The sequence below is a fragment of the Anomaloglossus baeobatrachus genome, chromosome 5, assembly GCF_048569485.1.
Source record: "Anomaloglossus baeobatrachus isolate aAnoBae1 chromosome 5, aAnoBae1.hap1, whole genome shotgun sequence".
Taxonomy (NCBI): domain Eukaryota; kingdom Metazoa; phylum Chordata; class Amphibia; order Anura; family Aromobatidae; genus Anomaloglossus; species Anomaloglossus baeobatrachus.
In genome coordinates this window covers 375,292,978-375,309,691 of record NC_134357.1, presented here as the reverse complement: position 1 = coordinate 375,309,691, position 16,714 = coordinate 375,292,978, and the positions used below count along the sequence as shown (strand labels likewise).

General features: G+C 45.1%; 1 protein-coding gene across 1 annotated transcript in view; it reads right to left on the bottom strand.

Annotated features, from left to right (window-relative positions):
* Positions 1 to 15,270, bottom strand: part of GHDC (GH3 domain containing) — a 74,237-nt gene extending 58,967 nt beyond the window's left edge. Inside the window, exons 1-5 of the mRNA XM_075350012.1 lie at positions 15,230 to 15,270; positions 7,948 to 8,213; positions 5,773 to 5,969; positions 4,173 to 4,776; positions 3,837 to 4,026 (exon numbers count right to left, since the gene is read on the bottom strand). Of these exons, the coding sequence (XP_075206127.1) occupies positions 3,837 to 4,026; positions 4,173 to 4,776; positions 5,773 to 5,969; positions 7,948 to 8,209 (1,253 nt within the window). The 5' untranslated portion in view covers positions 8,210 to 8,213; positions 15,230 to 15,270. The remainder of the gene's footprint in view (positions 1 to 3,836; positions 4,027 to 4,172; positions 4,777 to 5,772; positions 5,970 to 7,947; positions 8,214 to 15,229) is intronic.
* Positions 15,271 to 16,714: the final 1,444 nt, after the last annotated feature.

Here is a 16,714-nt window from a genome sequence, read left to right as displayed (position 1 = left end):
ATCGGGTAATTAATCCGATGTGTGCTGTAACTAGGAGAGCAGGGAGCCAGCGCTAAGCGGTGTGCGCTGCTCCCTGCTCTGTGCACATTTAGCTGCAGTACACATCCGGTAATTAACCCGATGTGTGCTATAACTAGGAGAGCAGGGAGCCAGCGCTAAGCGGTGTGCGCTGCTCCCTGCTCTCTGCACGTGTAGCTGCGTGCGCTGGTAACCAAGGTAAATATCGGGTTGGTTACCCGATATTTACCTTAGTTACCAAGCGCAGCATCTTCCACGCGGCACTGCTGGCTGTGGGCTGGTCACTGGTTGCTGGTGAGCTCACCAGCAACTCGTGTAGCGATGCTCCAGCGATCCCTGCCAGGTCAGGTTGCTGGTGGGATCGCTGGAGCGTCGCAATGTGACATCTCACCAGCAACCTCCTAGCAACTTACCAGCGATCCCTATCAGGTTGGATCATTGTTGGGATCGCTGGTAAGTTGTTTAGTGTGACTGGGCCTTAAGAAGTCTGAAGCTAACACTTGGATTTTAAAGGGATTATACCACAATAATAAAGCTAATCCATCAGACAGGGGATATCAATAAAATAAGGGAAACGTTAATGATTGCTAGGAGGTTGAACCAGAGGGAACTCCACCGATCCCAACAACGGAGTGGAGTGAGAATGCACACATCTGCTCTGCTCATAGTCTATAGGACCACCAGAAAAAGCCAAGTGCTTATCTCCGCTATCTCTGCCGATGCTACAAAAAAAACCCCAAACCAATGGCGTAGAAGTGCGTGTGTTCAACCCTCGCTCTGTTCATTGTCTATGACACAACCGGAAATAATGGAGCACTGTGCTCTTTCTCCATCAAGACCATGGAGAAAGAATGGAGTTGACGTCGAGCATGTGCAAATCTGGTCCATTCAAGACTGGACTTCAGAGCTCCATTTTTAGGATTGATGGAAGAGCCAGTGGTCGGGCCATCCAGCTACCAGTAAATTATCCCCTATCCAATGGATGTGGGAAAACTTGTTATTTTGGCAATAAGCCTTTAAGTTTATTTTCACAAACATTATGTGCCACTTACAGTTATCAGCAGATCAGTGCCACCTCTGTGTGAGTAGCCAATTATTTAAACTACTTAAAAGTGGTGGTTCACTACTTAGCATTACTGGCCACATCGATAGAACGTTGAGAAACAAGGCTTCTCTACAATACCTTGTGTTGGCAATTCTGCCTGTGATTGGTGCTACTGCGGTCCTCTCATCCCCATGAAGCGAACCCCAGGCTTCGTGACCTCTGATGTCCAGTGATGCCATGTCAACTTTCTGCTGACCTGACATCACCGAGTCCAGCCCCAGTTCCCGTGAGTGACTGGGTTGTGGGCGACATTTCACCGCTCAGCAAAGCCCAGAGTCACAGCCCAGCATCTCCCTGCTCCCTCCTTTACTGCAGAGCGCCACAAGCAGGAACGATGCTGTGATGAGGGTGAAGCTCCACCCACAGCCAAGGCACTTAGGAAGACTGGGTCCCGCCTCGGTGATGCCAGGTCAACTGGAAGTTGACATGACATCTTCAGACATCAGAGGTCACAGAGCCCAGGGGTCACGCGATGGGGAAGAGTGGTCTGCAATAGTTCTACTCATAGGCACTATTGCCAACACAAGGTATTTGTGAGAAGCCTTGTTTCACAATGTTATATCGATGTGGCTTGGAAAACAAAGTAGTGAACCACCCCTTTAATGTCCTGGTCATAAACATGACCAATGTGTAGTGGTATGACGATGGCTTATGATCCATTTTCCCATGTACATAATAACAGAACTAACACAGAACAACTAAAAAGATGCTGGAAGAGTGCCTGACACCATCTGTCAAGCATGGTGGAGGTAATGTGATGGTCTGGAGTTGCTTTGGTGCTGGTAAAGTGGGAGATTTGTACAATGTAAAAGGGATTTTGAATAAGGAATGCTATCACTCCATTTTGCAACGCTATGCAATACCCTGTGGACAGCGTTTGATTGAGCCAATTTCATCCTACAACAGGACAATGACCCAAAGCACACCTCCAAATTATGCACTATGCACTATTTAGGGAAGAAGCAGGCAGCTGGTATTCTATCTGTAATGGAGTGGCCCATTCACCAGATCTCAACCCTATTGAGCTGTTGTAGGAGCAGCTTGACCGTATGGTACGCAAAAAGTGCCCATCAAGCCAATCCAACTTGTGAGAGGGTCTTCTGGAAGCATGGGATGAAATATCTCCAGATTACCTCATCAAATTAACAGCTAAAATGCCAAAAGGTCTGCAAAGCTGGAATTGCTTTGATGAAAGCAAAGTTTGAAGGAGAAAATTATTATTTCAAGTAAAAATCATGATTTCTAACCTCATCAATGTCTGGACTATATTTTCTATTCATTATGCAACTCATTTGATAAATATAAGTATGATTTTTCAGGGAAAAGACAAAATTGTCTGGGTGATCCTAAACTTTTGAAGTGTAGTTCCCATATTTATTGGTACAATTTTTTATTTTTGTCATTCTGTGATTTTTACAATTTTTTAAACTTCTATGGGACTTTAACTTTCATTATGCGGATATAATGCATTGCAATGTAATAGAATTGCAATACATTATACCTATCCGTGCTGCAATGATAGAAGCTCCCTCTCTCTCCCAGCCTCCTAAATATTTGCAATCAATATCGATCGCAGCATTTGGGGGGTTAAACATCCTGAAGCGGTGTGGGCACCACTCCTGGCTGTGACAATCAAAGCTTGGCTGTCATGTAAGCTGAGCTCAAGGCGGAAAATCGCTCGGGCACACCTTGCGTGATCACCATGACGTAAGTATACGTCATTGGTGAGGAACCCGTATCCAACCATGACGTGTAGGCATGTGAAATGTCATGAAGGGGTTAAGGCAGAGTGTTTTCCTATTAACCTGTCTGTTAGCAATAAGTATTGTGTGTGAAATAAATGCAGTAAAGAGAACTTGTCAACACGACTTTGTAATTACTGTAAAGACATGACTGTAAAGGTGCTGTAATATAGATTACATCGATACCTTTGGTAAAGAAATCTGCTTTGTGGTTCTTCTATAATCAGCATTTGAACTTTTCTACTTATTATGTCTTCTCCTCCCTGTCTGTGATTCCCCGGCCGCTCTGCCTGCCTCCGATCTGTGAATGACAGGTTAGTGCTGAGATTTCAAACAAAGGAGGCAGGTCATTCACTGATCAGAGGCAGCAGAGGGCCGGGGAATCACAGACAGGGAGGAGAAATCCTGTGCACTGTGCACCGAAATCTAATTAGCAGAAAACACCAAATGGTGATTAAAGAACCACAAAGCAGATTTCTTCACCAAAGATATCAATTTAGTTAGTAGTATAGCGCATTACAGCCATGTCTTTAATTTACAAAATTGTGCTGACAGGTTCTCTTTAAAATACATACCCATCACTGTCTTCTACCGTTTCCAGCGCTGCTCCGGTTCTCTCCTGCACCATGTGACCACAGCTTTTTCTTGCTGGCTCACACTACAGACAATTCCTTCCTTTGTTAATATAAGTTTATGAAAGCCTTATTCTGCGTCTCATAGAAGTACATTGAGAAAGTTTTCTTCAGGTCAAGACATTATGTAAGCCAGCAGGTCACAGCTGCAGGAAAGGGACTGGAGCAACCATAGAAACAGCAGAATACAGCGATGTGTAAGTATAATGGAAAGGGCTTTGCAAACCTTCACAGAACATGCTGTAGAGCTACAAACTCTTTAAGACGGATTCAAGCAAGTTGCTAAACGTGCCTAAAAGGTTATAATTCAATAAAGGATGTTGTAAGTGGCGTATTCACCTGTACAGTCCATCTCTGTTAGTTATAACCAGCTCATAGGCGTTGTCTACACTCACGTCTTGTATACACAATGTGGCTGGCTGCTCTTGCTCAATAATGTCCACAGGAATGAACTCAAAGAATACAGATCGGGGGCACAGGATGTACTGTGAGACATCTTCTGTAGGCCAAATATTTACTCCACACAGACCTGGAAGAGAAGAGATATTAGTATAGTGACACAATACTAGAAAAGAAAGAAAAAAAGAACAGAGAAATTACATATAGTGAATGGAAATTGCACTAAATACTGTACATTAGGATATAAGAAGACAAAGGTGAACATGAATCCAATACCTTCTGCTGCACAATATATGGGGGAATAGACTGGAATCCCCTGACATACTCCGTCCTGAAGAATCTGTCGATCCAAGTCACTGCCTCCACTTTCCACAGCCACGATCACCTGTAACTGGGGCCACAATCTCTTCACAATCCCATGAAACCCTTTTTGGAACTGAGAGCGCAGTTCTGAAGCTCGGGGTGCATCAGGAATCAGCATGTCTTCTATTTGCTTTCTGGTCTCCAAAGGAACCTTGAGTTCTGTACTGAGACGTCCTTTCTGAATATCAATTACCAGGGGCTCCCAATTATCCTCCAAGATGGACAACGCATAACGAAGGACCCAGAAAAAGGTGGCTTCAAGCATACTTATGTCTGGGTCTCTGAGTAAGAAGAGTAGCTGAGTATAAAGGATCTCATAATAAAACATGGTGGGATGGACCGGTACTACAGACGTGGAAAAGTCCTTCAGAAAACTTGCTGAGAAGGTAGAAGGACATGGAATAACAGGAATCCCAGCATCAGAATGGTGAACCGTGGGTGGAAATGTGAAATTAAACCTTTTTTCCAAGGCTCCAGGGAAGGTGTTATTAATGATTTCCAGATACACAGCTGTACCCTAGAATATGAGAGAGCAGTAAGGACATAGAGAAAGAAGTGACTATGTAATAAAGTATGGCTGATTCTTATCATACGCCCTTCATTTTTGTATTTGTTGTGATGACTCCATGATTTGCAGCACCTACTGACTAAAGGGTGCTTTACACGCTGCAACATCGCTAGCGATCTCGTTAGCAATGTGACATGCTAGATCGCAGATGCGATCTACCGAAATCGCACATGTGACCGGCACTATAAAACCGACCTATGTGCGATCTCAGCAGATCGCATCTGTGATGTCGCGTGTCACATCGCTAACGAGATCGCTAGCGATGTCGCAGTGTGTAAAGCACCCTTTAAAGTGTCCTGTGCTAAAGAGAGCTGATAAGGAAACAGAAGACACAATACAGGAGACCCTCTTGAAAGTCATCTGAATGGAAACTTTTAAGTAGGTAGCCTGCTTGTTTATTGTATTATGGTCGTACAGACATGTAGCCGCTGCAGACAATCACTGTATGCAGCAGTGATGAGCTAAACACCACTATGGCCAGTGATTTGCTGCATCTGACCCTGCTGGAGCATGGGACTATCAAAGATCCCCTGGAAGTGCTAAAAGAAGGAATTGTGGGTGGTTGACAGGTAAGTAATAATTTTTTTTAGTTTTTTGTTTTTATTTTTTTTAAAGACATAGGAGTGGACAACTCCTTAAAGAATCCATATGTACTGACGGCACACAGCATGCAACCATTATAGCTGGTGGTTGACCTGTCAGCATCTAACCTGACTGAAGAATGAACTTCTAACATTTTTAGATCTGTTCTTGGAACAATCTACTTTTTTGTCCAACACCTAGCAAATTACTATATAAGGACCCCTGATCGACTATATATTTAATAAAAATGTGCTGTAACTGCGTCTCTCCATCATTGCAGAAGCACATCATATGTAAGACTGTATACTGTATCAAAGTTTCCTAATATAGTCCCACAAACAGACTACAAAAAAATAGTGATACCTGATGGAAGCGATCAGCGGCACTCTTATTACTCATAGGGACCATGGAGTGGCTTCCAGACGTCCCTGCAGTTCCCACTAAGGCCGACGGTCTCCCCTGCACCAGCACGTTTTCTTCTCCTTGTGACGTGCGCTGTAAATAGTCTTTATAGTCCATGTTTTGGGTTAGCGTTTGCTCCATCCGAAATGAGGACACATCTACAAGGATGAAATTACAGCCTGGTTTTACCAAATGTAGACACTAAAAGAAGTCAAAATAGCTCAGAACATCTACGCCATGTCCTCCTCTTGGTATTGTAACATGATGGTGCAATAGTATTAGTAGTAACAGTGTAATTGGTAATGCTTCACCCCCTTTTCACCAAGTTCTCGACACAGCAATCTTTACTTTTCTCCTTTCTTCCATTGTCCTTATTTAACAAGCTTGAAGTACCTGTTACATATTCTATTTAAAGAGGTATTCCCATCACATACATTTATGGATATCCACAGGAAATGTCTTAAATGTATAGTAAATGCAGATCCCTGTATCTATGTTGGGAATAGGCCCTAACAAATAATGCGGTCCCTGACGAGGTGGTCAGAATGCCTATTCATATGTATGGGATCTGTCACTACCTCTTCACAGAAAGCAGGTGAGCAATGCGCCTCGTTCTTCAGACAGATGCAGTTCACACTGAAGTGACCCCCATCAACTGTATATTATGACATATATATACTAGTTGGGAATACCCCTTTAATTCTGACTCTATGGGGTGTAGTTATTAAGAATCATTTGAAGTGCCGCTCACGGCACATTGAGTAGTGAGGAGTGCCAATGACATTGTGTCCTACACACCTCCCTGAACATGTGCACAATCACCAGATATCTCGAGATAGGTCTGATCTAGAAAATGTATTGCCCGTAAAACAATATTGTGGGATCTGTTCTTAGAAATCGGCTTTGCGACCTTCCTCTACTAAAAAGACCAAAATGATTCACGGGACCTGAGTGCTGCAGAGCCATGTCAGATGTGGATGGACACTGGACTATAGTCCTGCGAAACACCTGTTCCTCGGGCCCTCTTCTAATTAGTAGATCCCCCACGGCATTGTCGCAAGACATGAGCTGTGTATTTATTTATGCCTGATCATCTCAGTATGGTATCTTTTCTTATTCCTAATATTGGTTGTGCAAGTGAATAGTCAGTATGATAATGATCTTTCTGCACTGTTTTCCCTAATCACATATACAGTATGTATACTATACTTTCCATTGGGGTGCACCATAGTCATTTTTGCAGGTCTGTTATAATGTGGATTTTGTATTAGTATTTTACTGTTTCCCAATCTAGATTGTCATTATTGTTAACAACCTCTATATGGTTATTACTGTTCATATATTTTTTTGAGATTTTTCAGGGCCAGGAGTTTTGGGTGGTCAGGTCTTATTTGGATCCGACTTGTTTCTAACATTGGTCATAATTTGAGGGTTTTTTTTAAGTGTTTTTAATCTTGTCTTGCTATATCTTTAATAAAGATCTCATTTAAACATGTATACCTTCTTTTTCTTCTTCGTTATTTACTTGTTTTTGGGTATCTGAAGGAGATCCCCAAATTTATTGGTGGTGCTCTCCTTTATATATGTCACATGACATGAGCATGACATCACAAAGGCCTTCTAATCTGGAGAGACGCAGAGGATGGCGGCAGGTAGGAGGTTCGCAGAGCTTTGGTCTAGTGGTCAATTCTATCGATGTGACGGCTGGACCAAGGTTCTGCAAATCTTTTTGGTCAACACTATCTGTTAATCCTTCTAAAAATGAATGGATAATAATTTGAAACTGTCTGATCAGTGATAACCAAGTAAATAACTGCCAAAATGTGTGTATTATTGAGGTCACAACTGAGCACACACTTGACTACTTTAATCAGAGTATCTGGAGTACTGAAAATGAAAGATGAATTATTAGTGATGAGCGAACAGCTCCGTGCTCAAGAGCTCAGTAATTGTACCAAGACATGTTGATACTCGGGTGCTCAGAATAATAGAAGTCAATGATTAACTTGAACATATTTCCAGCAGATTACCGAGTACCAAGCATCAAAAGACTCGTTACACTTACTGAACAATTTGCTCATCACTAATTATTAGTTACTGTTAGCTAGAATATCGTGGGGAATTGACTGTACTTACCCCGTAAGTTTCGGAAATTGTGTTTAAGACCATACTCTGTGATTTGATGCTTTTCTAAAGTTTCCAATAGCAGTTTCTCCTGTACCTCCTGAGCATTACAAGTGTCCCGCTCCAAGTTCTTTCTGTATTTCTCCCTGGAAAAAGTCGTCAGTCTCCTCCAGGACGTCAGCCCAGACATCCATCGTTTTACTCTCTCACCGTGCAACAGGAGTAGTAGAAGGAGACTCAAACAGGTCACCGCGATAATAATCAAGAGATACATTGGCCTAAAAAAATTAAACTGTGTAGATTAGTTATGGACATGTAAATGGAAGGCACGAAATCCTACTATAGACATCCTATGAAGAGATCACATCATCAGCCAACACTCTTGCCAGCATGTACACACCGGCATCAAGAGAACCTGGAGACAGGTGAATCGGAACAGAGCAACGTAGGAACGGGAGTAAGGCAAGTGTTCTTATTTTTCTTCTTACTTGTGTATGGAATATGTACCTCTATATAGTGGTTATATGGGGCTTCTGCTGCATATAGGGCACTATGTGGGGGCTCATACTTTATATAGGAGGTTATGTGGGGCTCCTGCTGTATATAGGAGGCTATGTGGGACTCTTGCTGTATATAGGAGGCTATGTGGGAGCTCCTGCTGTATATAGAAGGCTATGCTGGAGCTCCTGCTGTATATAGGAGGCTATGTTAGAGCTCCTGCTGTATATAGGAGGCCATGTGAGGGCTCCTGCTGTAAATAGGCTATATGGGAGCTCCTGCTGTATACAGGAGGCTATATGGGAGCTCCTGCTGTATACAGGAGGCTATATGTGAGATCATACTGTATATAGGAGGCTATGTGGGGCTCCTGCTGTATATAGGGTCTCATACTGTATTTAGGAGGCTATGTGGGGCACCTGCTGTATTTAGGAGGCTATGTGGGGCACCTGCTGTACATAGGAGGCTATGTGGGTGCTCCTGCTGTATACAGGGGTTATGTGGGTGCTCCTGCTGTATACAGGAGCTATGTGGGAGCTTATTTTGTATACAGGCGTTATGGGGGTGTTCATTCTGTATACAAGTGCTATGCAGGGGCTCATGCTGCATATATGAACATATTACTATGTTAAAGTAATTTCCAACTCCTTCTCTATTATGTATAGCATTCTATATACACACCACTGTTTTTCTCATTTGGCACCTACAGATCTGCACCTGTGTGCTAATCACATGATGTAACAAAGGATGGTCATGTGACATGTCACAGGATACTTCAGGATGGGGAGGGGCTCACCTTATAAACTGCCCGGGGGCCCTGGCTACTTTAAATCCGCCCCTGGTGACGTTATATGCTATACTACGATATATCCAAAAAAGAAAAGACAAGGCACTCACCGGAGATGCAACAGGACGGCTGTTTAATCCTGCAAAACGTTACATGTGTAGGCTTGTGAGGGAGGGGGCTACACAGCACGGTGAAGACGGCTGTTTCACGCCTGCGCTTCGCACTTCTACGAGTGGGCACAGGCACGAATCAGCAGTCTGAGCCGTCAAAACAGACGCTTTCATGCGTCTTGGCATGCTTTCCACCAGTCTCACACTCATTTTGGGCGACCTTATGCCACCCCTGGTGCAAAAATGTAAGCAGTTCTTCTTTGTTTGATGGATTGTGACTATCCATCTTCCTCTTGATTACATTCCAGAGGTTTTCAATGAGTTTCAGGTCTGGAGATTGGGCTCGCCATGACAGGGTTTTGATGTGGCGGTCCTTCATCCACACATTGATTGACCTAGCTTTGTGGCATGGCACATTGTACTGCTGGAAAAAAAACAGTCCTCAAAGTTGGGGAACATTGCCTGAGCAGAATGAAGCAACTGTTTTTCCAGGATAACCTTGTATGCAGCTTATTCATAAGTCCTTCGCAGAGTTTAATCTGCCCAATTCCAGCCTTGCTGAAGCATCCCCAGATCATCACCGATCTGCCACCAAGTTTCAGAGTGGGTGCAAGACAATGTAGCTTGTACGCCTCTCCAGGTCTGTCTAACCATTAGATGACCAGGTGTTGAGCAAAACTGAAAATTAGACTCATCAGAAAAGATTACCTTACTCCAGTCCTCTATGGTCCAACCCTTATGGTTTTGGCAAACTGACTCTCCTTTGCTTCTCATTGATGAAAGGCTTTTTTCTAGCTTTACATGACTTGAGCCCTGCCTCTAGGATCCTGTTACGAACTGTTCTTGCTGTGCACTTCATCCCAGCTGCCATTTGCCATTCCTTTTGTTGGTCACTTGATGTCATCCTACGGTTGCTGAGTGACATTCGAATAAGATGACAATCATCCCAGTCAGTGGAGAGCCGCTTTCGCCCTCTGCCGGTCTGTAGTCTAGTTGGAATTCAACTGACACTGGAATGGAATGGCTGTCAGACATGTAGAGAAGCTGATTTTTAGAAAACTGTGCAGTGGTCTCTTAATTTTTGCCAGAGCTATATAGATCACATATATATCTGATGTCTGTACATAATATATCATATACAGTATACAAAACAATATGTGACAGGTGTAAGATACATGATTATGGACATCTGATGTTATATTATTATGCCATCACATATTATATAATATCAAATGTCTGCGCACATAGTATACCACATATAGTGTACAGATTAGTATATGACAGGAGTGAGTAATTAATTTTCCCGAGGGACACCAGAAGAGCCTGTCTGTCTGACTGTTGTGGAAGCTGAACCAATAGGCTGAAATTAATTCTGCTCAATATTAATATTAACATATTAATTCTAATTGTTTTATATTAATATTAATTGTGTCACTTAATATTGAGCAAATACATAGCGAATGAGCCTCATAGCATAAGCTCCCATACAGTCACCGAAATTCAGTATGAGCCCCCACATAGCCTCCTACATAGTACCCTATATTCAGTATGCGCCGCCACATAGCCTCCTATATACAGCATGAGCTCTTACACAGTCCACTATATTCAGTATGAGCCCCCACATAGCCTCCTACATAGTACCCTATATTCAGTATGCGCCGCCACATAGCCTCCTATATACAGCATGAGCTCTTACACAGTCCACTATATTCAGTATGAGCCTCCACATAGCCTCCTACATAGTACCCTATATTCAGTATGCGCCGCCACATAGCCTCCTATATACAGCATGAGCTCCTACACAGTCCCCTATATTCAGTATGAGCCCCGACATAGCCTCGTATATACAACATGAGCTCCCACACAGTTCCCCTAAAGTCAGAATGTGCCCACACACAGCCCTCCTATTTTCAGGCATACATCCCTTACAAACAAAAAAAAAACATCAATACTCGATCCCAGTGGCGTAACAAGATTTTGATGGGCCCCGATGCAAAGTTTGGACTGGGGCCCCCCCTCCAGCGATACTCGGGGTACAGGATAATGGCACCGACACTCGGGGTACAGGATAATGACGCTGACACTTGGCTCTTACCCTCAGCACCCAGGTTTCCCTTGATCTGAAATCCCTCTATCAGCACCCAGCTTTCCAATGTTCTGATATCCATTTTCTCCTCGGCACCCAGTTTTCTCATGCTCTGCTATACATCTTTCCCTCAGAACCCACCTTTCCCATATAAGAGCATGGGAAAGCTGGGTGCTGAGAGAAGATGTATAACAGAGCATGGGAAAGCTGGGTGCTGAGGGAAGGAGCATTTTTCCCTCAGCACAAAAAATTACCATCCCATGCTTGTGTCTTTGTCCCTCCCTCGTATATAGTTCTCCAAATACAATAATGGCCCCCACATAACCTTCCATATAGTATAAAGGGTCCAACATAACCCTTCTTATATTAGAACGCACCCCCATAATCCTCAGTGTATTATAATGTATTTCCCATAGTTCTCCATGTATTATAATGTATTTCCCATAGTTCTCCATGTATAAAGTAGCCCTTATAACCCTCCAATTATTATAATGCACTCTCATAGTCCTCCATGTATTATAATTCAACCCATAGAACTCCATATATTATACTGCACCACATAGTCCTCCATATATTATATTGATCCCCCATAGTCCATGTATAAGGTAGCCCCCATAGTCCTCCATATATTATAATGGAGCCTCCATAGTCCTATATGTATTATAATGCAGCCCCATTAGACCTTCATGTTGCATTATGCAGCCCCATACTCCTCCATGTATAATGCACCCCTATAGTCCATGTATAAGGTGTCCTTCATATTACATTATGCAGCCCCATAGGCCTCCATGTGTAGTGCAGCCCCATAGTCCTCCATGTGTAATACAGCCCCATAGACCTCCATGTGTAATGCAGCCCCATAGACCTCCATGTGTAATGCAGCCCCATAGACCGCCATGTATAATGCAGCCCCATAGACCTCCGTGTGTAATGTAGCCCCATTGACCTCCATGTATAATGCTGCACCATAGATCTTTATGTATAATGCAGCCCCCATAGTCTGCTGGTCACCGTGTACTCGCTGATTAAAAAAAACAAACAATAAGCCCTCACCTCTCCTCATTCCCCTGCAGCTCTCCGGGCAGAGTCATCCCACGCTGCGCTCTGCAGTCTGAGCCAGGGCTGCAGCCGTACAGCCGTGACGTCACCACCTTCGGCTGCACTGTGACGTTGAGCGCAGGCACAGGGGGAGAATAGTGGAGCATGGAGCAGAGCACTTCGCTCAATGCTTTACCATTGGTGTATCAATGACGGGTGAGGGGGGCCTAACACCACTGTTGACACTGGGCCCCCTGACTCATATAGTGGCCGCATGGTCTGCCACAGAAGAGCGCAGCTTCTCTCTCATAGAGAGGAGCTGGCTGCTAATCTGCAGGCCGGGCCCCTAAGCCTGCGGACCTCGTCGCGATGGCGACCTCTGCGACTGCGGTAGTTACGACCCTGCTCGATCCCGCTCCTGGCGCTCTGCTCCGGTCTCTGGTGCACTCCCACTCAACTCAGCAGACAAGTATATGGTGACATCATGATGTCTATCGCACATGCTGATTGGTGGAAGAAGGCGCTAGCGGACCTGTCCTCCACCACTGTATTCACTGCTGTCTGCATCCTCAGGATACATATATTGGTGATATCAAGAAGTCTGACATGGGCACAGGAGGGCATTGCTGCGGCCCGAGTGCCAATGTTTTCAGCCCTTTGACTGTCTCAGCCGGACTGGAACAGCCAGAAGGCCGGATGCTTGCGAGCCGCACTTTCATAGATCTCGTATATGATACATTGTGACTACAGACAGAAGATGGTATATAATGTGTATTGTAATATGCGATGTCTGTATCACAGTATATTATATACCAGTCATACACTTATCTGTGTATATGTGACGCCCCTGGACTAGTCAGGGCGTCACAGGGTACTGCACTTTCTATTCTTTAGCGCAGGGCTCAACCCCCCATGGTTCTGGGTTCCCAACCTATGGTACTGCCTCCATCAGCGTCCAAATCCCAACCACACCTCACCCTATCAGACACACCAGTGGGCTGCTGAGCTGGAATAGGGCCGCCCACCTAGGGGTCAGGTAGGCTGGTGGGAGGGAAGTGAAGAGAGTAGAGTGTGAGCGCTCGAGAACTGAAGAGCTGGAGAGAGTGGTGTCTCCCTGTATGTTACAGGTTGGGTTGCAGACGGTGTTCTGGGCCCGGAGGAGTCGGAGACCCGGTCGCAGGGTATTGAGGCTGGGTGCCTAGACCTGGTCTTGGAGGACAGTCAGCACCTCGAGTCTAGTAACCGGTCCGGGACCGAAAGCACGGCGGGGTACTGGACCGTAGGTCGGGAAGTAGCTTCAAGCAACCTGGCAATTAACCTGTGGAGGATAGTGACTTTATGGACTGTCCCCAAGAAGCTAAGAGATCAGGGGCACTAGCGAAACGAGGGGGATAGGGCTTTCCAACCAACAGAAATCCCAAGCATGAGCCCTCAAGAGCGCAGCTCCACTACCACCAAGTAGGGAGCGGGGCCCGGACAGCTTTAAGCCAACGGGTCAGCAGAATGCTTCTAATTTGTGCACGGAGGCAGGCTCCGGACCACCTGGCAGTACCAGAGGGGACGGATACCCGGACGAGCTCCCCAAGAGGGCAGCGGCATCCAGAGACTTGGTTTACCTTGTTGTCAGAGTCTGCTTTGCAGTCGCAACATCACCAACACTGCCTAAGGCTACTTTCACACATCCGGCTTGAGCTCTGCGGCTCAATCCGGCTGTGAAAGCTATGCAACGGATGCGGTGAACACACCGCATCCTTTGCATAGGTTTTTCCTTTGCGGCCAGTCCGGTTTTTGCCGCTTGCGGCATGCTACTGAGCATGCGCAGTGGCAAAAACCGCATGCGGCGGCCGGATGCGGTTATTGCCGCATCGCGCCGCATCCGGCCGCCATAGGCATGCATTGAAAAATGCGCCGCATCGGCTGAATGCGGCGCGATGCGTTTTTTTTTGCCGCACGAAAAAACGTGCCAGGCAACGTTCCATCCGGCCGCCGCATCGGCTAAATCTGCCGCATGCGGCAAAAACCGGACCGAACGGGAGCCCATGCGGCACAATGCGGCACTAATTAAAGTCTATGCAGGAAAATCGCAACCGGCAGCAAAAAAAAACGGTTGCGATTTTCCTGCAAAGTGCCGGAGTGTGCCGCATTGCAGAAACCGGAGGTGTGAAAGTAGCCTAAGTGAGTACATGGTCCTCCCCTGCTTCCCAGCACCTGCACCGTCCAGAGTCCCAGGGCCTCCCCTACCCGTGCAGGGAAACGTCATCTGGCTGCCCCACTCCATCTCCCCCGGGTACTTTCATCGACAGCACTCCCCTTACCGCCAACCATGCGTGGTGTCACAAATACTAATCCCCTGTAAATACCCCCCTTTTCATTTGAAGTGGCCGCAAGTCCCGGGGTCCGGAGACCCTCGAGCCACAGCAGCAGACCCCCGGATCCGAGCGGTTCGACCGCTGCAGGGGTGGCACATATATATATATATATATATATATATATATATATATACACAGTATTATATATAATGTGCTTACTGATCACACCTGGACCTGCTGCAGCACATCACATATTTAATGTATGGCACTGTATATAATGCTCAGGAGCCGTCAGTGTAGGGACAGACAGGTGAGCAGACACGCCCACGCATTTTTACGGCTGTACGCATGTAAAGTACAGCGCCGGCAGCAGACAGACCGAACTGCAGAGGGGGGACCGGCCGCAGCATTCGCCCACCCCCTTGCGCAGCGCCCCAAACTAAACCCCGGCACAATTATCACTTACTTCCCAGTTCAAAACATTGAGACGTCGGGAAAGAAAGCACGCCCCTTCTTACCACGTGCTTCAAAAGGCAGCCAATGGCAACGAGGATGGCATGTGATACACAGGGCGCCATGATTGTTGATGGCAAGGTCCCTTCTGTAGAAAAGGCTACGGAAACGAGGCGCCATATTTGTAGCTGGCAGACCACGGAGCAGCTGTTTACGTTGCTGAATCTTCGTGATATTTATCATGAAGCTGCTAGAACTGTAGTTTTCAATATTCCTACACATATCACCGGCTATTATGCGGATCTACACAGAAGCGTATTTGTAAAACTATCGCTGAGCTGGTTTTATTGTTTCCCATTATGGCCACTAGGTGGCCCCAGCTATCAGCTTCATTGTAAACACAACGAAGGGAATAGGCCATAAAACATGGAGGAATGGGAATAATTTAGCTGTAAAACAAACAAACATACAATATTAAAGTTTTGTTTATAAACCTAAAACAATTACGGCCAATGGGAGGTTGTTCCATCCTTCGTTCGCAGTCTTTTTTCCCCATTGTAATTACTACTAAATTATTACAAACATTAGTCACATCATATGTTACATGGAGATAAGCGTCACAATACCAGTAATAATGTTTTCCAACAGAACTCGTATTGATAATTTGATCCGTGCTGTTTCCCGTAATAGCGCCACTCCTGTAGCGAGGCTGAATCTGGTACTGCAGCAGTTACTTTTAAGGGTTAATTCCAAAATATTGTCATCCATAAGATAGGTAGGGGCTGATCCCATTCAGTTGACTGTACCCAATTGCAAACATTCCTGCGTGTGAGAATTAGTTAGCGAGCTCCAAATCCTCCGCATCTTTCTACACAACATCCTTTTGCCTGACAGTGAAGTGCTACATGGCAATTTTAGCAGCAATACCTTTCACAAGACCAGGGTTTGCTAGGCACCGCATTGCAACCCCAAGGGTACTGCAAGAAGCAAAGCTAAAACTTAAATGTCACAATAAATGAATAGTGCATAATTATAGCATTTGGTGCCCCTCTGGCCTATGCTGATACCTCATATGTGGTGGAAATAACTGTTTGGGCGGATAGCAGTGCTCGGAAGGGAAGGAGCGCCATTTCACTTTTTGAAAACTAAAATAGCTGCAATCATCAGCAGACACCATGCCACGTTTGGAGATCTGGTGTGCCTAAACAGTGGAGCTCCCCCACAAGTGACCCTATTTTGGAAACTAGCCCCCTCAATTTATCTAGATGTTTGGTAAGCACCTTGAACCCTCAGGTGCTTCACAAAATTTTATAACGAGCCATAAAAATAAAAATTACCACAAAATTGTTATATCAACCAGATAGCTTTTTTTCCCCCTCATCCAGAGGTGCAGTGAACATATTGCCACAGAATTTTATACTATTGGGTAGTGATTAGTGAACAGAAAATAATTTTTACCACTAAAAGTTGTTTTAACCCCAGATTTCCAATTTTCACA